General features: G+C 35.6%; 1 protein-coding gene across 1 annotated transcript in view; it reads right to left on the bottom strand.

Moving 5' to 3' along the window:
- The window catches only part of TMEM135 (transmembrane protein 135), a 315,929-nt gene that overhangs the window by 20,339 nt on the left and 270,891 nt on the right, over positions 1–24,699 (bottom strand). The window contains 2 exon segments of the mRNA XM_043992377.1: positions 8,636–8,705; positions 12,568–12,714. Coding sequence (XP_043848312.1) covers positions 8,636–8,705; positions 12,568–12,714 — 217 coding nt within the window.

Raw genomic sequence — 24,699 nt, 5'->3', positions numbered from 1 at the left:
AAGCATAAACTATGATTATTACTAAAGAGTAGACATTAGAGGTTGAATGCATTTTATTCATAGTATATAAGGCTTAAACATTTTCAAAGCATGTACTGAGTGTGTCTATATTCTAATAATCAGTGCCTTGATACTTCCATAACTTACTGACTGGGACTATTAGTTCTTAAACCATTTGGTTTCAGTAAGGAAAGTACGGGGGTGAGGGGAAAAAGCCCACTGAAACACAAATGAGAAAACCCACATCCTAGCAAAATCAAGTACTTGAGGAAACCTAGAAAATAATACAGCCAACAACCCTGAGTTATTGGAAAGCATTCTTTTGACAGACAAGCAATTTTTACATTTTTAAAGACCATAGGGAAAGAAATTCACAACTGATTTTGGCAGAAGAAATTTACATATGTAGAAACAATTATATTTAAATTTTCTCTTTTTGATCAAGTTGGGCTAAAAACCACAAGAAGATGGCAGCTTTATGGCACACCACCCATATGAGATGTCAATGCCATAAAAAACGATATATTTACAACCAACATTTTCCTACATTTGCTGTAAATGCTTACAGCTCCAAAAGAAATTGATTTGGAAAGAACCAGTGTTTGCCAATTTTTGTTTTCTTTGATTACATCTGAAGCCAAACTGACATATGATTTCTAGAAAACAAGACTAACTATACAGAGAAGGATGCTAAAAAGTGTACATCTGCCATTTGATCAACATATATTAATCATAACTTTCCCTTTGGAATAGTGTACTAGGAGATAGTAGGTGCTGAATAAATGCTTTATCTTTATTTATGTTTTTTGTTTGTTTGTTTTTGCGGGGCAATGAGGGTTAAGTGACTTGCCCAGGGTCACACAGCTAGTAAGTGTCAAGTGTCTGAGGCAGGATTTGAACTCAGGTCCTCCTGAATCTACTGTGCCACCTAGCTGCCCCACTTTATCTTTATTTAATCTGGTATCTGTATTAATAAGAGCACTTTCCTGGTAGGATGGTGTAGAGAAAATAACAACAGGACTTGGGAGTCAGGATATGTGGGTTCAAATCCCAGTTCTGCCACTTTCACAACTAGCTGTGTTATGGGCAAGTCATTTCATCCCTATGGGCTTCAGTTTCTTTATCTGCAAAATGAGGACTATACTTGCACTGCCTACTATATAGGAATACTGTAAAGAAACTTTTTGTAAACTCTAAAGCAGTACAGAAACGAGAACCTACTTCTATGAATTCTTGAAATTACGTATGAGGCATTCACCTAATGAGTCGGAGGGATCTTCCTCTGAATCTCTTGACGATGCTTAGATATAGCATGGAAGTTATTCATTTGGTATCCTTCACCCTTGCTAAATGATTGGGCCACATACCTTTCTAGTTATATATCTCTCTCATGGCATCTTTTATGTAATTTCTACCATACAACTGTAACTCCCATGTTCATAATATATTTCTACTCCATAAGACCATATGATCTCAGATTTACAACTTTAAGGGACTTTACGTGCTTTTCCCCAAAGTATGGTTTACAGGTGAAGAAACTCATGGCCACCATGTCCTTTGTATGACATTCAACATTAATTCTTCAGACCCTGTATGGTATTCCACAACTCACTGCCATACAGAATGAGAACAATGATTTTTTTTTTTGGGGGGGGGGGTTTGTTTGTTTTTTGGTGAGGCAATTGGGGTTAAGTGACTTGCCCAGGGTCAAACACAGCTAGTAAGTGTTAAGTGTCTGAGGCCGGATTTGAACTCAGGTACTCCTGACTCCAGGGCCGGTGCTTATCCACTGCGCCACCTAGCTGCCCCGAGAACAATGATTTTTAAAAGGTAAGCCTTTGTTTCAAAGAGAGGGGGTCATTCAACATGTAATTTCCTTAAATCACTCCAAACTATCCTGCTCTCCTGTTCAATTTTGGGAGCAGCTCATTCACAGTGTCTATTTAAGATACTAATGGAACTATTATTGGAACAGTTATCTGAGCTGGCAGTCCAACTTGCATATCATAGACTGGTCAAAAGGCATTTTGCATTCACTTAGTTTATCCTTTGTCTATAGATAAACTGAACTCTTAAGTGATTATGAGTCTAATTTAGGAAAGTACAGTGTTCTGGGGCTTTATACAATAAGTACAGTATCAACTCTACCAACTAGGACAGGGAAGTCCTTTACCATTTGAACTCTACGCAGTATATCCTTCATGACAGGGCAAATCCATGGGGAATCATATATCCTATCTTTATACTTCATTTGATATTAAGAATCAGGGGTCTGAACTATATTCTTCTCACCAATGCAATGGTACAGAAGAGTTCCAGGGAACTCATGATGGAAGAGGATCTCCAAATCCAAGAAAAAAAAAAAAAGAACTGTGGAGTATAGATGCTGATTGAACCATACTATTTCTTTTGTTTTGGGTGCTGTTGTTTTTTTTCTATTTTGAGGTTTTTCCTCATTGCTCTGATTTTTCTCTTACAACATGACTAATGCAGAAATATGTTTAATGTTATTATATATATATATATATACATATATACATACATATATATATATATATATAAATATAAAAACTTATATCAGATTACCTGCTAGGGGAGGGGGGAGGGGGAAGGGAGGGGAGGGAAGGAGAAAAGTCTGAAATTGGAAAGCTTATATGAACAAAAGTTGAGAACTATCTTTACATGTAATGGGAAAAAATAAATAAAATACTTTATTAAACAAAAAGAATCAGGGGGTCACTGAACAAAGTTTTCAGTGCCACATATTTCAAGCAATCTTGATAGTGAATGCCCTTCTACTGCAGAGTTATACTGCAGTTATACTAAGAGAGGCAGAGTTGAGAGATCATCCCATTGTTCTTTGATGTAAAAAGTTTATTTTCTAAATTACACTTGCCTTTAGCTGCCATCTCAATTTTTTTGTCAAGGAGATTAAATGTTTAGGGGATGAGGAAATTTCTAAGGCCATTAGCTCTCCTTAGGGTAATTTATACAAGCCAAAATTCCTTAGGTGATAGTCTATGTGGATGTTTACTTTTTTATCCATTTACCACCTGTCAGTGTTTACAGCTCTTAGAAGGACATTTTTCTCTATTTTGCTTTTTTGTATAATTTAGTATTGATTTTGATCTTTCTAATATGTTGATGATCTGGTATGTACAGACCAATGAATCAGAAATTATTCCAATATCAGTAACTAGTAATTTCCTAGCTGCTAAAATAATATAAATTTCATTTATTTTTGGTGACATTATTTGGTCCTTGCCTGTCCAACACCTCTTGATTTTCTTTTCAAAAATGTAATTATGATATAAAGCTTCAGGATAGTCCCTAAGCCTTTGGCCATTCTAATTTTTTACTCCTAAACTATGCTGCCTAAAACATACATACATACATATACACATGTATTTTTTCATTCTTTTCCCATTTCATGGAATGCACAGAGCATGAAATAATGCATGCACACATACATACATGTATATGTATAAAATTTTAAATACATACATCATATATACATATATACATACACATATATAAATGGGGGGAGGGTTTCCATGGCATATCTACTGTATCCTTTGGCACAAATTATGGTGGTTTTTAAACAAATGCTTATGAAAATGCTACAATATAAAACAACCAAATGTTTCATGAAATTATATTTCATGTTGCTTTTGGAAGCACAATAGTTTCAACCCTTCCAATTTCTATCTCTCCTTCTCTAAGGAATACCTCTGAGCTTTCCTTCTAATTAACCGAAACTTCCTTTTGTCTTCTGGTTTCACTTACAGAAAGAATTTCAAAAGTGGTATAACTTACTTCCTCCAGTACTATGTCTACTGGTTGGACACTTAAAGATTCTTACATTTAAGGAGCAACAGCTAAGTTTATACATAATTATCTAAAAACTAAGGGATTCTTACAACCCCATTCCCTGCCTTTCCTGCCATTCTGCCAGTCACCATCACTGCTGAAATAGAAGGGGCCATGGAAGACTGAGGGCCATTTTGTATTCTTCTTATTTCATGAATTGCCATAGCTGAATAAGCTCATTGCCAAATGTCCAGCTTGCTAGTAACAAACCTTTCTATATTTGGCTTTTTTATATTTTATATTTTTTCTATATTCCTTAGAAGGTACAATCTGTTATCAGGGCTATATTTAAAACTTTTGGAGCATGGTAGAATCTTTTAGAGCTTATATTACATCAGTATGCATTATATATATACACACACACACATATATATATATACATATACATACACACACATATATACATGCGCATATACATTTGTGTATATATGTACATATGTTTATATCTGTCTATACACACATAGCTACACATGCACACATATATTTAATTTTTAATTTACAGGAAAGCATTTCTATAACAGTATAATAAAAAAGATTATTGCACATGCAACTGCAAATCTATTACATACAACTTGCTACTCCTTTTAAATAGATAATAAAGTTATCATGTAAATTTAGTTAAAATGACTTGTTTGTTCAAAGTTGTTCTTAAAATACTATTACTATACTTAAAATACTATTACTATTACTATGTATAAGACTATCTTGGTTCTGCTCAGTTTGTTCATTATTTCATGCGAGTCTATCCTTGTTTTTCTAATATCACTGAATTCATCATTTCTTTTAGTAAAGTAATATTCCATCACAATAATTTACTACAACTTGTTCAGCCATTCCTCAATTGACAGGCACCCCCTGCAATTTCCAAACACAAAGAGAGTGACTATAAATATTTTAGAATATATAGGTTCTTTTCCTATTTCCCTAATCATCTTTCAAATAGATCTAGTATTGCTGGGTCAAAGGGTACAGGGAGTTTAATAACTCTGTGAGCATAATTCCAGACTGCTCTTGAAAATAGTTGGATCAGTTCATAATTCCACCAACATTGAATTAGCATTTCAATTTTTTTCACATCCCCTCGAACACTTCTTGCTTTCCTCTTCAATCATTTTAGCCAATCTGATGATAGATGGAAAATGATATCTCAAAGTGTTTTAATTTGTATTTCTTTAGTCAATAATGATTTAAACTATTTTTCATATGACTATAAGTTGTTTTATTTTCTTCACTGAAAAACTGCCTATTCATACCCTTTGACCTTTTGTCAGTTGGTGAATGACTTGCATTTTTATAAATTTTACAAAGTTCTTTATATATAAGGCCTTTATCTGAGAAGCTGTCTATAAAATTTCCCCCTCGATTTTTCTACTTTCCTTGTGATTTTGGCTCCTTTTGTTTTATTAGTGCAAAAGCTTTTTAATGCAATCAAAATTATCCATTTTACACCTCACTGCTCTCTATCTTATTTATTCATAAGTCGTTTGCTTATCCACAAGTCTGCTAAGTAATATGTTCCATATTCTTAAAACTTTCTTATAATCTCTCTCTTTATATATGTTATGTATTCATTTTGACATTACTTTGGTAAATTGCGTAAGATATTGGTCTTTGCCCAGTTTCAGCCATATTGCTTTCCAGTTTTCCCAACAATTTTTTTTTTTACCAAATAATGAATTATCCTGAAATCATAAGTCTTTACATTTGTCAAATACAAGATTACTATATTTATTTGCTGCTGCAAGCTGTATGCCTACTCTGTTGCCTTAATATACCTTTCTATTGTTTAGCCAGTACCAGATAGTTTTAAAAATTATTGTCTTTTCATATAGTTTAAGATATTACTGCTAAACCTCCTTCCTTTACATTTTTCCATTTTCCTTTGACATTCTTACCTTTTTGTTCTTCCAAATGGATTCCATTATTATTTTTTCCAATTCAGTAAAATAATTTTTTAGTAATTTAATTGGGATGGCAATGAATATGTAAATTAGGTTAAATTATCATTTTTACTATATTGGCCCTGCCTACTCATGAACAATTAATATTTATCCAATTATTTAAAACTGATTTCATTGGTATAAAAAGGTTTAAATAATTTTGTTCATATAGCTCCTGGATTTGTTTTGGCAGGTGTGTACTCCCAAGTATTTTATACTGTATAAAGTTATTTTAAATGGGGTATTTTTTACTATTTCCTTTTGTAAAGTTTCATTTGAATATATAGGAATGCTGATGATTTCTTTGGATTGACTTTATATCCTGCAAATTTACTAAGATTATTAATTGTTTCAACTAATGTTTTTAGTTGAATCTTTGGGATTTTCTAAGTATATCATCATACCATCTGCAAAAAGATATATTTTTATTACCTCATTTTTCACTTGTATATACTTAAAGAACCAAGGTCACCTCCATACCATGATAAGTAACCAGAGTAGTAGTACTCTGTAGAATAAAATATTGTGAACTATTACTATTAAAAACTAGGTTTATATTGATATTTTTATATTTTTTTTATAAAATCTAAAAACAATTCATATTTGGAAGAAAAAGATTAAATTACACTATCAGTATCTGTTATGGGTTGATCCAAATTCTTGGGGTTTCTATTATCAATTTCAGATTCCCTAACTACTTTTATTAGGCCCACACACATATATATCCATTATAATTTGTTTAGAATACCACAGAGTACCCTTGGAGACCATTCTCGTGAATTCAACTATTATATATTTTAAACTTTAACAACAAAAACAACAAAAACAACAAAATCTCTCCTGGTTCAACAATGATGGGCAGCTACTCACTATCAGATGAGATGTGTAAAGTTTCTTAGAAACTAACAAGACTGAATGGAAGCAGTTATTATTTTTGTTGTTGTTCGTTTCAGTTGTGTCTCATTCTTTGTGAGCCCATTTGAGGTTTTCTTGGGAAAAATACTGGAAGTGGTTTGCCATGACCTTCTGCAGCTTATTTTATAGATAAGGAAACTGAGGCAAATAGGGTTAAGTGACTTGCCCAGGGTCACATAGCTAGTAAGTGTCTGAGGCCAGATTTGAACTAAGGAAGATGAGTCTTCCTGATTCCCAGCCCAGTGCTCTATCCATTTAGCTACCTAGCTGCCCACTGCTCTGATTATTACATCAGTCGAAACAGATGATCATCTAGTTAAAATGCTTGGGAAACTTAAAATCAATGGAGGCATATTTACCCTACCATTGATAAACTACAAGTATACAGATCCCCTACTATGATACTGGGTCAAAAAGAACAGAAAACCATGTATATTATCAACATTCTATATTACTATGAGAAAGATCTGATTGACATTTAAGCAGGGAGTACACAAACTAATATGTAGTAAATTTGAACCAATGGAAAAGCAAGGAGCACATTTATGTTGACAAGTTTCCCAACCTATTGCTCTCCCCAAAGTTTTAAGTTCACATATAAATTATACCAAGGGTTATTATGCCACATTTTCAAGTTCAACACTAGCAACTGACAGAATTTCTACTTAGACCATAGTTTTCTCAGCTATAGCATGTACTGATTAACATGCCAGTAGTCTCTTAAATAGAAATGACAAAAAAAAATATTCAATCAAATTCTTTTTTGGAGATCATCTTGAATTAGAATCATGTTGGATTTCCTGGAAATAACCATTCTCCAGGAGCTAGAAGCCTACCTGGCTGGCAGTATGGAGCTTTCTTTTATTACTTTAAAATGATATAGGAGATTTGTTTTTGAAGGGTAGCTCTATCACACTATAGAACTAAAAAATACTCAGTTATTGTAATTAGTGACCTTACCCCTTTCCTATCTTTGAGGACCACATATCTATAAGTTGGTTTGGGCTTATATGTGGACCACAGGATAGAAAAGCCAATGCCTAGGTTCACAGATTTGCACTTTGAAAAACATAATTTGAAATTTAAATTTAAATATAACTTGAAATACAGGCAGACATTTTCTTTTCTCTTATACAAAACCATGGGTGTTTTCAATTCAATAATTTACAAATCTACTCATACTCCAGACTGAGGACAAGACTGTGTAAGAAAAAACAACAACAATAACAACAACAACAACATTTTGATGGGTTCTTAAAAAATGTAAACTTTAAAAAAGAGTCAGATCTGTTAAGAAATCACCTCAAAAAATTGTAGCAGGTGGCACCACCTGTGCTAGACTAATTCCAGTCAAAACAATTTTCTTCACAGAGGACTGTGCTTGAGAGGAAGGGTGGGAAGTATACTAAGTATATAAGGGAAAAGGGTAATTTATGCCAGGGGCCATAGACTGCTCTCTTAGTGGGTAACAACTGTGGGCAATCTTCCATTATCCCAGCCCCTTAAAAAAATTTGACAACTTTGCAAGTCCAAAGTCACATTCCAGGATACCAGATATGCACAGCTGTATGTGCATAACTGCAGATCCATAGTCACATTCCAGGTGCTCTCTTTAGGGGCTAAGTTAATTACATTTTTTTCTCTCTCCTGCTGATCCATCTTTTTTTCTCTCAGTCTCATATCTTCCACTGATTTTAATTAAGCTCATCCTAACACTATAAATTAGAAATCTTCTAAAAGTATATTCAAAAAGACTAATTTGCTTGTTATTGTCCATTAGCTTTGTAAATCACATGCAAAGAAATAATAATCTTCAACATGTGTGAATTAGTTTTCATTTATCTCAAATCTAACATTGTGTTATATGATTTCCACTCACAATTACCACTGATCATCATTTATAGACTTACTTTTAAGCAGTAAGATATGCAGTTATCTTCATAGTGTTTGCAACACCTATGCCTTGGTCCATGCTTGCATCTAAAATTGAACCCCCCAAATACAAAGTAATTAGATAAAGGTCCCAAGACCACAGGATCATCAGTTTAGAGCTAGAATGGACCCCTGAGGCCTAATCCCCTTATTTGACAATGAATAACTTGGAGATTCATAAAGATGGAGAACTTGCTCAAGGTCAATAAATAAATAGCACAGATAGCCTAGTTCATGTGATTCTAAATTCAATGCTCTTTCCACTAAGCTACACTGATTTCTAATGTTAGTATACAAATTTATTAAAGAAAATAAGTTAAAACCCTCCAGAAGTCCATTTATAAGATGTGCACATAAAAATGAGTTAATTAAAAGTTCATTTTAAAAAATTAATTTAGTGCAGGATAAAATTAGGAAGACAATTGACTTCAAAAGCTAAGGCTCCTTTGTATTTGTGCTACAACATGTTAAATAACCATCTGATTTCATTTTCTCAAAATTAGCTTAAATAAACTTTTACTCAAATTAAAATTTGCAAGTTCGAGGGCAAAAACTTATCTTTCATGTTTGTACCTCCAGTACCTTGGGCCTTCGGAATGTTTTACTGAATTCAACACCACACCAGGACTTAAAGTTGTTTCATCCTTCTGAGAGTAATAAATTATAATGGCAAAATAGTATTTCAGTGTTTATCTGTTTCATGTTATCTGCTTCATCTTCTTAAAATTATTTATTAGTAAATTCTTTGTTTTACTTGTATCACCAAAACATATCCAATTCTATTATCAAATCAGGACACTGAAAAGGGCTTTACATACTTACTTGGGTTTGATCTATGTTTTAGCACTCAAAGTATATAATGTCTCCAGAGTGCAAGGGCATAACCAGATTAAAATATAATTGGGAAATGTTAAACAAAATAAACAAAAATACAATACAACATAGATAATCTGGTTTTCTGAGTCAATATGCCTCTGGGATCCTTTGACACCACTGATATAAGTTATTGTTTTTCTAAATGGGCCATATTTCACTGTTCTAGATGTATGTTATGGCTAAAGTCTAGCTATGGGCAGAAATGATACCAGCTTTTTTTTTTTTTAATCAGGAGTAAAACAACATAATCTCCAAAGAATTAAAACTATGGATAACTCAAAGAGCATGGGGGTAGAGGGAGTGGGCAAGCAGGCTGCAGCATAAAAACACTAATAAGAAATGTGAAAAAATTCAGAAAAGAACATATATTTATATTTATAAATAAAAACATAAATCAATCTCTCCCGCTCCATTCAGGAAATGTAGGATAAAATAGGTGGCCTGATTATAACAAGGGAAAATTGACACAAAATTAAAGTGCTCCATTGGTATCCAGAAAATGTCTAAAGCTGAAGAAGGGCCTCTAGTATTTTGGTTAGCTCCTCTGTGGAGCACTGATAGAAAAATACGGACAAAAACTGCACAGATTATGGCATGGATGGATTATTATCTGAAATAATGGAGAGAGTACCTACATTAATGAAATCATGAAAATGCTGAGGAGTACAACTTCAATAAGAGCAGCACCTGAAATATGCTGCTTTTGACTATCTATATAGTCTTTCAGATAGAAAGAGGGTAACTGCTTGAGAAGGACCAGAATAATTCTAAAATTTTTAATGCTTTAAATTGGCTTGCTTATTTTTGTGTGAAAAAGTAGAAAATAATGTTTATCCATTTCAGAGTATTCCAGATTTTTATTATTTGGAGCATACAAAGAGATGACTGTGGGTTTGTCGGGTTTTTTTCTAAACCATTAAACACTGTATGTGCCAGAATCACTGTAAGTTAATTTTATACAGGTTCTACAAACAATGTTGCCAAGTATTTGTGGTTTAATATGAAGTAAATTATATAATTTACATACTCAGCCAAATATTTTGGAAGTTTTGAATCATGTATTCTAAAGTATACTGGGCATAAATCATCCATGAGGTCAGTTCATGTAGCAAAAATCATAATGAAAATATACTCAGGTTACAGGCATTTATACTTAATTACATTTGAAAGGAAACATATGGAAGAGAAACGATATAGTATTAGGATTAAACATTCAATATTTTTGTAAATACAGGAATAGATCATTTGGGAATTCTAAAGGAGATTGGTTATCTGTGGTTGATTTTCAAACCATTTCACTTTCTAGTTTTTAATAAAATTATGCTGGAGGAGCTACTGTTCAAGTCGTATTTTAATTATGCAATATGTTATTTGCAGGGGTACACAATACACTCAAGAAACCTGAATTAAAGAATTTGATATTCTGAATATAAGTTCCAGATATCAATTAGTTCTCATCTTGGGTGTTTTTTGGGGGGGAGAAGGGGAAGGGAGTTGGGTAGAGGGATAGTTCACATTCCCACATAATTGACCTTTATAACCTCTTTTATACTAGTAAGTTGGCAGCATTGCTGCATATTAACTCTTTCCTATTTGTGAAGATAATTTTCTGGGAAAACTCTCTGGTCCTGGATTTCTCTCATCTTATTTACAAACTGGTAAGGAAAGCCCTTTTCTCAGTTTAGGCCACCAAGTATATTGAAGCTTACACACTGCATTTCGTTAGGAAGTGGGGTGAAGGCAATGGTTCACATTCACATAACACTTATGTCATCAACATGTTATGAAAGATTGGGTCATATGGAGTTGTGGAGAGATTAGGGTAGGGGCCAAAAGGAGAAAACCAAGGAAAGAGACCTCCCACAGCCACAAGGTATCATTCTCAAAGACTTCTCTTCAGAATTCCCTTGGAACTTTTGCATTCTATTGGCCAGTCTGTTGTTAACTTGATACTGACCATACCAGCAGGTCATTTAATGATTCCTTATGCTCACACTAAAACTGCTCACCATGACTTGAACTGCCTCACTTTCTCATTTTTCCCTGGCACTCTCATCCTCATATTGTTCTTAAATTTTCATCCCATTTGTTTTAGAACATTTTTTTTCCACTCTCTGATTGTGTCTGAATTACTTTAAAGCTTGAGTGTTTCAACTGCTTCCCTCTCCCTAGTTTCCTTTAACATGAGTGAATGAATACATCTTTAGATCTTTTCCCTTTGAAAGGTCAGTTTGATAACCCATAATATTTCTGGCCTTCTCTTTAACACTCAGTTTCTCCCTCACCTGCCCTCCTCTCTTCTCACCTTCTTACCATAGATTACTATGGTTAGATGAAGTGCTTCTTCTTGTTGGCTGTTCAAGGTCTCCTCTGCACAGGCCTCTCTTATTTCCTATGTACATCTATCTATTCCATTCAACTCAAATGATGACTGCCGATATTATTTTTATTTGTAGATATCCTAAACCTTATCTTTGTAATCCATATTCCAAAAGAGCAACATTGGCTTTTTCTTCTTTCGTTAAAAATGAAGATTTCTTGTTTTACTTCCAAAGACCTGAATATTTTCTTCCTTACAGAGTAATCTTCATTAATTAAGACTGACTTCTGGCTGTTTCTTTGTCTTCTTTAGCCACTAAAAACCCAATTTTTTTTTGTTCCCCTGATATCCTGGAATATTCCATTAATATACATCAATCTTTTTCTTTCAATCTACCATCCAGCTTATGATAAACTCACCTACTTTGTAAGTGGAAAAACATTTCAGTTTCAAGCTAATATATCTCTGAATTTGTATATTATTCTATAAGATGCAGTTTTCATTCATACAAGAGATTATAAATCTTTTTGTTTACCATTATACAATTTTCCTCTTATAAGTTTCTATGCATTTAGAATGGTACATATATAGTTATTATTATTTGAATGGAAAACAAAAATAATCCAACGTAGGTCTTATTATCATATAAAATAAAGTGAGAGTATATGCCAAGTTGTTAAGATAAAGAGTCAAATCATTTTTAAAAGAACTCACACTGAATCCACAAGTTTCCTGGCTAGAGTAATTATGTTCATTCTTCTTGATTTCTCCTCATGCTTCTCCCTCTTTTGTTCCACTTTTGCATATGCTGCCTCTGGTGAATATGAATGTGTGGGAATTTCTTCCTTCCCTACAATGAATCTAAAGAAAAAGACACAACATGTGGCATTTCTCACTTTTCAAAAAAGTATGGGAATTTTCCTTAGATGCAAATACATTTCAGACAAACCGCCAGCCATTTAAAATAGTATTTTCATGATTTATACATTTGATTTTCTATACAAATGTGAGTCAGTATTGAAGAGAAAAAAAACCATAGACAATAAAGTGTAATACAAAGGGCACTGGATGTGGAGGCAGAAAATCCAGGCTGGAATACCAATTTTGACACAAAACACTTATGTGACCTTGGGTAAATCACTGAACCTCTTAAGTATTCAATTTCCTTATCTGTTAAATTGGGATCCATCTGAACCTTCCCTAGTCTCTCTTACAAGGCTCTTTGAAAAATCAAAGAAATAATGTACAGGAAATAATCTTATATGGGAAATATTTTAAAGGGAATTTTAAATTTTAAAGGGAAATATAAATCCACATTATTACGTTTCAACATTATGAAGTACTGAAAATGACAAAAAATGTCAATCGTAACTTAACAGAACCAGTCATTTTTATTCAATTCAGCAAAGACTTCTTAAGCATTAGTGCTTAGAGTCTAGTATTCAAATAGGAAACACAGAAAATCATCGTCTACAGTAAGTATACACGGAGAAGACAAAATGTTACATGAGGTATGGAGTAGGAGAGAAGATCATTATGAAATCACTTTACATTTAAGTAATCAACATTTAAAGTCATTAGACATCTTAAAGTACTACTAGCAGGAATAGGTGTTCTACTGATCAGTTGCTGTAATTATCTTTTGCCTGAATTCTGCTTAGTACATTTGGATAGGTTTCCCATTCCTCTGAGCTCTAGAGCATCTGCACTGCAGTACTGGGTCATGTGTACATAAAGATGGAAAGGAAAAACTAACATCTAATGGAATAAAAAGAGAACAAAAACCTTGAACATTCTTTTTGTTTTCAATACCTCTCATCTGATTGTTTCTCAGGGAAAAAAAAAAAACCTCTGAGGTACCACTCATCCTACTTCAGACTACTCTTACATTTTAAAGAAATGCAATAATCATTAAACAGTAAGACTTGTGGAGGGGGGGGCGATTGGGGTTAAGTGACTTGCCTAGGGTCACACAGCTAGTAAGTGTTAAGTGTCTGAGACAAGATTTGAACTCAGGTCCTATTGAATCCAGGGCCAGTGCTCTATCCACTGCGGCATCTATCTGCCCCTTAACAGTAAGACTTTTATTAAAAATATGACATGAATATTTAGAAAGGAAAATAGTGATAACTAAGAGTTAGCATCAGCTCATTCAGAACAGTTTTTGCTAGACAAACCTTATTTTAACATAGCCACTTGATCAGAATTAACTGTATAGCTGTGTCTCCTTGTGGACAAGATAGAGAGATGTGGGCTATTCAGAACTAATTGAATAATGAGACTTAGAAAATTGTGATTAATGCATTGATATCAATCCTGGAGAATGGAATATAGTCCAGTCTCAGCTCTACCCTCCATCCATTTTCTCTCCCTCTCCATTCTCTCAAGAAACTCATAGTCTAATGGGGAAGACAACATGCAAATAATGAGGTATGAACAAGCTATATACAATATAAATTGAAGATAACAAAGGAGAAGCATTAGAATTAAGCTGTCTTCAAGTATTTAAAAGGCAATCAAGTAGATTGCATTCTGTTTTGCCCTTGAGAGCAAAATGGACCAGTTTGGGGGGGGGGGGGGCGGCAGGAGGGGGTTGAGGGGAATTGTAGAAAGGCTGATTGGAGCTTTCTCATTATAGAAAAGCTTTATAAGTCAAAACAAGTAGAACAATTAAAGCTGCCCCAAAGTGGAATGGGATTCTTCTGAAGATGGAGGAGTCACCATTCCTAGAGAGGTTCAAGCATGGGCTGAATTATAGTGTTAAGAATGCTGCAGAAGAAATGGGTTGGAATAGACTTTTTAAAAAATTTTCATTTTTCATCTGGCTGTACTACTTTAGGACTTCCCTGACTTTTTGCACCATGCTCCAGAAAGTTCATTATTGGGAAAACCTCATTGTCCTGCTAGATCTCATCCTCCTTTGTACTCTACCTCATTGATACCCTTTGCTACTCTCACTGGAAGGTGGATCCATCAACTCAAAAATCTCCATGGAAGAAGAGAGCTCAGCTCAGGATATTTCCTCATTTTTCACCTGGTTGCTCTACTTTGGGACTTTTCTAACTTTTTCACCATATCTGGCCATTCCCTCCTGCCACTACACCATTTTTCCTTTCTTTTATATGCTGTCTTCCCATATTAGATTGTAAGCTCCTTGAGATCAAAGGCTTTTCTTTTTCATGTTTGTATCTCCAGTGCTTGGCACAATATTTGGCACACAGTAGGCATTTAAAGTTTATTGACTACTGACTAACTTTGAGGCAGAGGGAGCAGTCTGTACCCAACAGAGCTAAAGGTGCCCATGAAGCAGAAGGGGCAGCCTGTACCCATAAATACAGAGAAGAGACAGAATAGCTGGATTGAGCATTAGCAAGGAGGATGGTTTGGTTAGACTGTGGAGCACAAGTTTCAAACTCAAATAGAAAGGACCCTGAGGACTGCACTGCCTTAGAAAATCACAAATTAATATTATCTACTTGTTGTATTATATTTTTATTTATTTTATTAACCATTTCTCAATTACATTTTAATTTGGTTTAGGCTGTACTAAGAGTTTTGAAGTAGAGAGTTTGACTCCTCTGATATAGAGAGCTTGGAAAGATTAGTTGGGTTCAGACTGTAAATATCTTCACATGCCAAGCATTTGTAAATAAGACCACCATTAAATTTCATGTAGATAGTACTATTATCACAGTTCTAATTTTTAGTGTTATTTACCACTATAGTAAAACATCCTATGAAATATGTAACGAAAGTTTCAACCTATGAAATGACCTCATAAAAATATTTCCTCTACTTTGATCTCTCTTGATAATGATTATGAAATCAGTTTCAAAAGGAGTATATGTAACTACTAGATAATGGAATATGGGATATCCAAATTCTTGGATGGATCTGCAATCTTACTGATGCAGGTTATTATCTCCCCAATGATGCAGAGTACAATCTAGCCTTGTCTGCCTAGTTTGTATAATTCTTGCCCATGTCTTCCCATAAATTTGCTAGAAGTCCATCTAACAGTGTGATGTGAAAACTGTACCACTTGGAATAGGGAAAATGCAAAGATCAGTATCATAACCAACTGAAAGATATAGTACACACAAAAACAACTCCTTTGTGTGTATTTGGAATATAGTGTTTATTCAGTGGAATGTCTGTGCACCCAGAATGTGCTGTTTTTGACAATAGATTGTGAAAGTGAGTAATTTGAAGGTTTTTAACTTCAAGTCAACAAACATTTATCAAATGCCTTTTATCTGCAAAACTCTATGGCTGGTGCTAGATTATGAAGGACAAATTCCTTACCTTCAAGAAACTAAAAATCTAATAAAGTGAATATACCTTGTATAGAAATAAATATCCTTTTAGGGAGGACTATGGTAGCGATCAAGATAAAGTGCTCTGGCAAAATTTGAGAAATGAGAACTCGCTTTTTCAAGTAGGGGGCTCTTCATGGAAGAAGTGATACCTGAACCTCTTTGAACAAAAATATTTACAGCAGCTCTTTTTGTGGTGGCTAAGAAGTGGAAATCAAAGAGATGTCCATCAATTGGAGAATGGCTAAACAAGTTATGGTATATGATTGTAATAGAAATATTATTGTGCTATAAGTGTGTGGAGCCAAGATGGCAGAGAAAAACCAGGAATGTGCCTGAACTCTCCTGAGTTTCCCTCAAAAACAACATTAAATCAAGCCTCTAAATGGATTCTGAAACCACAGAACCTATGTCTTTTTATAGACACAATCTTCCAACTTGAGATAATTTAGAAGACCTCAGGAAAGGTCAGCGTCACTTGTGCAAAAGGGGAGCACAACACAGCTTAGTACAGCACAGCGCAGAGTGGGTCTGGGCAAGTCGGTCCAGCTCTTGGCCACAGCAGAGCAACTGAGACCCCTTGGTCCTGGCTTAGCAGGAACCAGCTGAGAGGGTAACTGTCAGCTAGAGAACCATCCACAGGACAGACACGACTAGGCCGACCCATCCCAGCACAGGGAGCAGGTTTATGATGGTTAGTAATCAAGAAGCCACAGAGGCCTCAGAGCAGAAAGCCATTGATTAGGCCCCTATACCCCAGCACAAGAAGCTTGCAGCAGCAGCCCCTGTGCCACAGGAACAGACCTCAACTTTAAAAGTGAAAAAATATAAGTCACAATATGAGTAAGAAACAGAAACAGGCCCTTACCATTGAACGCTTCTATGTTGACAGGGAAGACCAAAACACAAATTCAAATGAGGACAAAACCCTCAAAATGCCTACATCTGAAGCCTTAAGACCAAAAGGCCTTCTTGGAAGAGCTCAAAAGGGATTTAAGAAATCAAATGAGAGAGTTAGAAGAAAAAATTGGAAAAGAAATGAGAGAAATGAAAGTTACACAAGAAAACTATGAAAAAAGAACCAACAGCTTGGAAAAGGAAGTACAAAAAATGACTAAAGAAAACAATTCCTTAGAAAATACAACTGGCCAAATGGAGGATAAATTGATCAAATGGAAAAGGAAGTGCAAAAGCTTACTGAAGAAAACAGTGCTTTAAAAATTCAAATTGGGCAGATGGAAGCTAAGAACTCCATGAGACACCAGGAGTCAGTCAAATAATCAAAAGAATGAAAAAAAAATAGAAGAGAATGTGAAATACATCATTGGAAAGACAACTGACCTGGAAAATAGATCCTGGAGAGACAATTTGAGAATTATTGGATTACCTGAAAGCCATGATCAGAAAAAGAGTTTAGACACCATATCCCAGGAAATTATCAAGGAGAACTGCCCTGATATTATAGAATTAGAACATAAAATTGTCATTGAAAGAATCCACCAATCACCTCCTGAAAGACACCCCAAAAGGAAAAGTCCAAGGAATATTGTAACCAAATTCCAGAATTATCAGGTGAAAGAGAAAATACTGCAAGCAGCCATAAAGAAACAATTTAAATATCATGGCAGCCTGCCCTCTCAGCTGGTGCTGGTGGACTTCACAACTGGAATGCTACACCACCAGCTTGCTGAGCTAGGTTCAAGGGGCCTCAGTTTCTCTGCTGTGGCCAAGAGCTTCTTGTTGACTTGCCCAGACCCACTCTGTGCTGCGCTGCACTGAGCTGCGCTCCCCTTTTGCCCGAGTGAGACTGACCTTTCCTGAAGTCTTCTAAATTATCTCAAGTTGGAAGATTGTGTCTTTCTTTACTTTTGTAGGTTTTGTAGTTTCAGAATCTGTTTAAAAGCTTGATTTAATGTTGTTTTTGAGGGAAACTCAGGAGAGCTCAGACAACTTCCTGGCTTCTCTCTGCCATCTTGGCTCCACCCTCCTAATCCGCCTTTTTTATTTAAAAGAAGAAATTATACCTGAGCTGAGACTTAAATGATTCTCTTTCTTTTTCTTTTTAAAATGATTCTCTTTCAAAAAGGGATGTTTATAAAGACTTCAAGAACTAAACTACTTTTTATGATTAAGGATAAAGTCTTATCCTTGATCATAAATTGAAAAGAAATTAATCCAGTTTCCCTCATACTCTTTATAAATTAGTTAAACCTAATGTAATGTAATAATGGAGACTGTATTGTATGTATTTACTTTCCACATATGGGTTGTTTTGGGGGTTTTTTTGGGGGGGGGATGGGCAATGGAGGTTAAGTGACTTGTCCAGGGCCACACAGTTAGTAAGCGTCAAGTGTCTGAGGCTGGATTTGAACTCAGGTACTCCTGAATCCAGGGCCGGTGCTTTATCCACTGCACCACCTAGCTGCCCCCTACATATGGGTTTTAATGGACCTGATTATGCTCTTTGTATGTACAGTCAAATCCATAGAGAGTAAGGAACTTTATAGAGTCCATTTTAGATACTGCAATAAAACAGATTAGAATTTTAGTCAGGTGGTTTTCTTTGTTTTGTAGGAAAGCACAAAGGTAGTATATGAAGACACTACTATGGGAATTCAATTTAATTCGAAAAGCATTTATTCAGTGCCTACTATGTACAAAGCACTATAATGGGAAATGGAGATAAAGAAAAAAATGTTCCTGCTCTAGGGAATCTTACATTGTACAGGAGGAATAAAGGAACATAAGAAGAGTAAGATAATCAGAACTGTGGGAATACAGATCAAATCTGTTATGTTCCCTTCTCAAAGCTGACCTAGTACCTTCCTAAACAAATCTCTATTTCCCTTCAATATCTTCCCATTTTTCAGTCTACCTAATTCAATCCAGTACTCATATATTCTACCTATTTAATCTATCACATATAGAACACATAAAGAGATCTTAGGGTAAAAAAGATATGAGTACTCTATATAGTAGCACTTCATCCCTGACTTTGAGAATTATACCACAAAGGGGCAGCTAGGTGGCGCAGTAGATAAAGCACTGGCCCTAGATTCAGGAGGACCTGAGTTCAAATGCCGCCTCAGACACTTGACACTTACTAGCTGTGTGACCCTGGGCAAGTCACTTAACCCTCATTGCCCCGCAAAGAGAGAGAGAGAGAGAGAGAGAGAATTACGCCATAAACACTCTTGCAGGTCTCAGATATATACTAGTACAGAAGAAAGAGGCCTAGAATCAGAGTCACATGATCTAGATTGAAGCTTCTCTTACTATCCTTGTGATCTTGGAGAAGTCATTAGCAGAACAGAATAAAGAACTTTTAGTGATGAAAGTGACTTAAGAAATTATCTACTTCTATATTCACCTTGATGGCTGATCTCAAGATTCAAGGAGCCGGAGAAAATAGAAGGTCTACACCAAGGGGACTAACATCCTATAGAAATCTGGAGCAGATCCCTTAGAAATCCCAAGAATTATTCCTCTATAATTAAGGTCTATTGACTCAAATACCAGGAATCAAATGTTTGCTGCACATGGAGAGGGAGAATGAAAAGTTCTATCTTGGCTGGTGCTTGGCTCTCTCTGGATGCCCTCTTGGCTTGGCTCTCCCTCTTAGGACAACATAGGTCTGACAGTCTGAGACCATGAGAAGTTAGGGAGACATGTGGTTAATCTTTACTGGTATATTAATATTAATTAATAATAAATGCTTACTTCTAAAACTGGTACAATAGCAATTAATTCATAAAACATAGTTTTAGCTTAATTAACTAAAAAAACAGTATCAAAGTCTTTTCCTAAAGTGAAGGTCTGACCATGTCACCACATTTCATTTCCTATCTTATGTCATTGCACTGCTTGTCTCCTATGCCCAGGATGTTCTCTCTCCTCACATCCAACTCTTGTAATCTCTGGTCTTCTTTAAGACTCAGTTCAAGGACCACCTTATGCATGAGGTGTTTCCTCTTCTTCCCCCCTGCCCTAGCTGTTAGTGTCTTCCTCTTCAAGGGCATCTGCTTTTAGTGTATTTTGTATACTCTTACACCTGTACATGTGATCCTCTCAGGTGTAATATAAGCTCTGTGAGAAAAGGAAATATTTTGTTTTGTCTTTCTATCTTTAGTGCTTCATATAGTCCCTGGCACTGAGCAGACACTTAATAAATACTCATTATAGATAGTCTGATTGATTCATCATTCTTAATTCATGTAACCTCAGCTGCTTCTAAGGACCCATACTTGTACTAATTCTATCATAGCAACTCAGAAATTTTCAAATCCATTGCTATCATGTCCTACTGCAGTTAGTGCCTTACCAACCACAACCACCATCTACCTCCTTCAATCCAGTTTACAACCTATTAAATGACATAGTCACACAACCATGCTGGCTAGGTCCTCTGGAAGTTTTGCTACCTAAACTGAGTCATTCTACTTCATTTTTATTATTATTATTATTTATTTTTTAAATTGTTCATTGATCGACCCTTTAGCACATTCCATATGGTGGCTATACTAAAACTTTTAAAACTTCCTTTACCACCTCTTCTATCCTGCTTAGGAGATGACTTTTCTCCTCCTTTACTGAGAAAATTGAGGTCACTCACCATGAAGTGACTCTTCTCTCCCATTTCACACTTCAAAACACACCTATATTATCTTCAGTTCTTTTCTTTACTAAGGTATTCCTTCTTGTTTCCAAGTGTGATAAAATAATGGGATTTGGCAGATTCCTAGAGGCCCCACCTGAAGATTGATTTAGAATTGTTTGAATTGGGTATGACTGAGAAACTGAGTTCCTACTTAAGGGTGACTGGATGGAGACCACACCTGGCTGGCCCAGAGTGACCTTTTGTTCTCAGAGACTGTGGACTACTGACATTAGCAGGAGACCACTCTCAACCAATGAGCTTGAAGGACCTCCCTTTTTGGGGAAGGAGACAGGAACTAGGAAGCGGAGGTTGGTTCGCTGGATATTCCCTCTTTTTGTAAAGGAACTGGTTTGGTGGCAGCAGAGACAGAGAAAAAGGAGGGTCCCTCTTATCCTTCGGGACTTCGGCTTGGTGGGAGACAGAGAAAAGGTGGACAGAGAAAGAGAGGAAAGCAGATAGAAAGTAGATAGACTTTTCTGGCATTACAGGATCCCATGTGTTGTCTTTACTCTTTAATAAATACCTAAAAGCCTAAACTCTTGCTGAATTTATCAGTGATTTTAGCCAGCTTCCCCCCCAAAACTGGGTGGGGGTGGCAAATTAGAACCCACATTTAGATTTTTTTTTTTTTTTAGTGAGGCAATTGGGTTTAAGTGACTTGCCCAGGGTCACACAGCTAGTAAGTATTAAGTGTCTGAGGCCAGATTTGAACTCAGGTACTCCTGATTCCAGGGCAGGTGCTCTATCCACTGCACCACCTAGCTGCCCCCACATTTAGATTTTAAACATCAAATAAGGCAATCTACTTTTTTGTTTTTGTTTTTTAACGGGGCAATGGGGTTAAGTGACTTGCCCAGGGTCACACAGCTAGTAAGTGTTAAGTGTCTGAGGCCAGATTTGAACTCAGGAACTCCTGAATCCAGGGCTGGTGCTTTATCCACTGTGCCACCTAGCCGCCCCAAGGCAATCTACTTTTAACCTTGGTCCCATCTTATCAGGTCCCATCAATCATATCTCTTTACCTAATCATATTCCATTTTTCCTTATTCATTGGATCCTTTTCTGCTATTTAAAAATCAATTTAGGCTAGCTGTACCAAATCTGAAGCTTTACTATAAAGCAGCAGTCATCAAAACTATTTGGTACTGTCTAAGAAATAGAGTGGTAGATCAATGGAATAGGTTAGGCATAGGAGACACAGTAGTCAATGACTTTAGTAATCTACTGTTTGATAAACCCAAAGACTCCTGCTTCTGGGATAGGAACTCAATATTTGACAAAAACTTCTGGGAAAACCGGAAGATAGTATGGCAGAAACTAGGTATAGACCAACATCTTATACTTTATACTAAAATAAGGTCAAAATGGGTACATGATTTAGACATAAAAGGTGACATCATAGGTAAATTAGGAGAGGAAGGAATAGTTTACCTCTTAGATTTACAGAAAGGAGAAGAGCTTATGACCAAACAAGAGATAGAGGGGCAGCTAGGTGGTGCAGTAGATAAAGCACTGGCCTTGTATTCAGGAGGACCTGAGTTCAAATCCTGCCTCAGACACTTGACACTTACTAGCTGTGTGACCCTGGGCAAGTCACTTAACCCTCATTGCCCTGCCAAAAAACAAAACAAAACAAACAACAACAACAACAAAATAATTTTTATAGCCAGTATTTCTCATAAAGGCCTCATTTCTAAAATATATCAGGAACTAAATCAAATTTATAAGAATCCAAGTCATTCTCCAATTGAGAAACAGTCAAAGGAAATGAACAGGCAGTTTTCTGACGAAGAAATCAAAGCTACCTATTGCCATATGAAAAAATGCTCTAAATCACTATTGATTAGAGAAATGCAAATTAAAACAACCCTGAAGTACCACCTGACATCTATTAAATTGGCTAATATGACAAAAAAGGAAAATAATAAATGTTGGAGAAGCTGTGGAAAAATTGGAACAATAATGCATTGTTGGTGGAGCTATGAACTGATCCAACCATTCTGGAGAGCAATTTGGAATAATGCCCAAAGGGCAATAAAGCTGTGCATACCCTTTGACCCAGCAATACCACTGTTAGGTCTTTTCCCCAAAGATATCATAAAAAAGGGAAAAGGACCCACATATACAAAAATATTTATTGCAGCTCTTTTTGTGTTGGCAAGAAATTGGAAATTATGGGGATGCCCCTCAATTGGGAAATGGCTGAACAAGTTGTGGTATATGAATGTAATGGAATACTATTGTGCTGTAAGAAACAATGAGCAGGTAGATTTCAGAGAAACCTGGAAGGACTTACATGAACTGATGCTGTGAGATAAGCAGAACCAGGAGAACATTGTACACAGTGTCAACAACACTGTGTGTTGATCAACTGTGATAGACTTGACTCTTCTCAGCAATATAATGGTCCAAGATAAGTCCAAAGGACTCATGATGGAAAATGCCCTCCAAATCCAGAAAAAAAATAACTATGGAATCTAGATGCAGACTGAACCATACTATTTCTATTTTTTTCTCTTTTAAGGTTTTTCATTTTTGCTCTGATTCTTCTTTTACAGCATGACTACTGCCGAAATATGTTTAATGTGATTGTACATATATAACCTTTATCAGAATGCTTGCTGTCTTGGGGAGGGGGGAGAAAAATTTGAAACTAGACATCTTATAAAAACAAATATTGAAAACTATCTCTACATGTAACTGGAAAATAATAAAAATACTTTTATGAAAAAAAAATAAGCCAGTACGGGCTTAAAAGAGTTAACTTCAAAGCCAAGATGACTTGAATACAAGGATTATATTTTATTCCTTATAATGATTTATATTGTTTAAATAATAAAGGCTATATTTTTTTTTTGGTTTTTTGTTTTTGTTTTTTTTAGTGAGGCAATTGGGGTTAAGTGACTTGCCCAGGGTCACACAGCTAGTGAGTGTTAAGTGTCTGAGGCCAGATTTGAACTCAGGTGCTCCTGACTCCAGGGCCAGTGCTCTATCCACTGAGCCATCTAGCTGCCCCAAGGCTATATTTTAAAAAAATCAATCTAGGTCTACTCCATCTTTTAAAAAGTTCATTTCAGCCTGCAATCTCCTAAAGCTATTATTGTCCTATACTTCTTCTCTTATGAGATAAACTCTTGTAAAAACTGTGTCTACTTGTTACATACATTTCCTCCCTTTTCTCCAGACATAACATAGCTTCCAATGCTACATTCTACTGATACTGATTTCTCATCTGTAAAATGAGCTGGAGAAGGAATGGCAAACCATTCCAGTATCTTTTCCAAGAAAACCCCAAGTGGAATCACAGTCTGATGACTGCAAATGACTTAACAACTAAAATTATTGCCCGATTGTTAAATCTGATGTCCCTTTCTCAATATTTGGCCTACTTTATTTCTCTGTGGTTTTTTGACACTTTTCTCCACACCTTCCTTCTTGATCCTTGGCTTCCACATTATTCTTCTCTCCTCATTTTCTCCCTCTTTGTCCTTTCTAGCCTTTCTGTTGAATCAATAATCATTTCTCTTTTTCTCTATACCTTCACTCAGTGATCTCATTGACTCCTGTGGATTCTCATCTTAAGCAGTGACTCCTACATTAATCTGTTTGGTTCTATTCTCTTGCCTAAACTGTAGCTCAGCATAGACAAGTACCTACTAAACATCTCCTCCTAGATCCTATTGGGATCTCAAATTCAGCATGTCTAAAATGAAAATCACTTTCACTCTAAATCTTTTCTTGTAAATTTCCTCATTTCTGTTCATGGCACTACTATCCTTCCAACCAACCACAGAGTCACCCTGGACTTTTCCTTCTCTCACACTCTGCCTATCCATACTATCTGATGGTATCATACATCCATTGCTTTCTCTG

This window comes from Dromiciops gliroides, chromosome 3 (genome assembly GCF_019393635.1).
Source record: "Dromiciops gliroides isolate mDroGli1 chromosome 3, mDroGli1.pri, whole genome shotgun sequence".
NCBI lineage: Eukaryota > Metazoa > Chordata > Mammalia > Microbiotheria > Microbiotheriidae > Dromiciops > Dromiciops gliroides.
The sequence above is the reverse complement of the archived record's forward strand: the minus strand, read 5'-3'. Positions and strand labels throughout refer to the sequence as shown.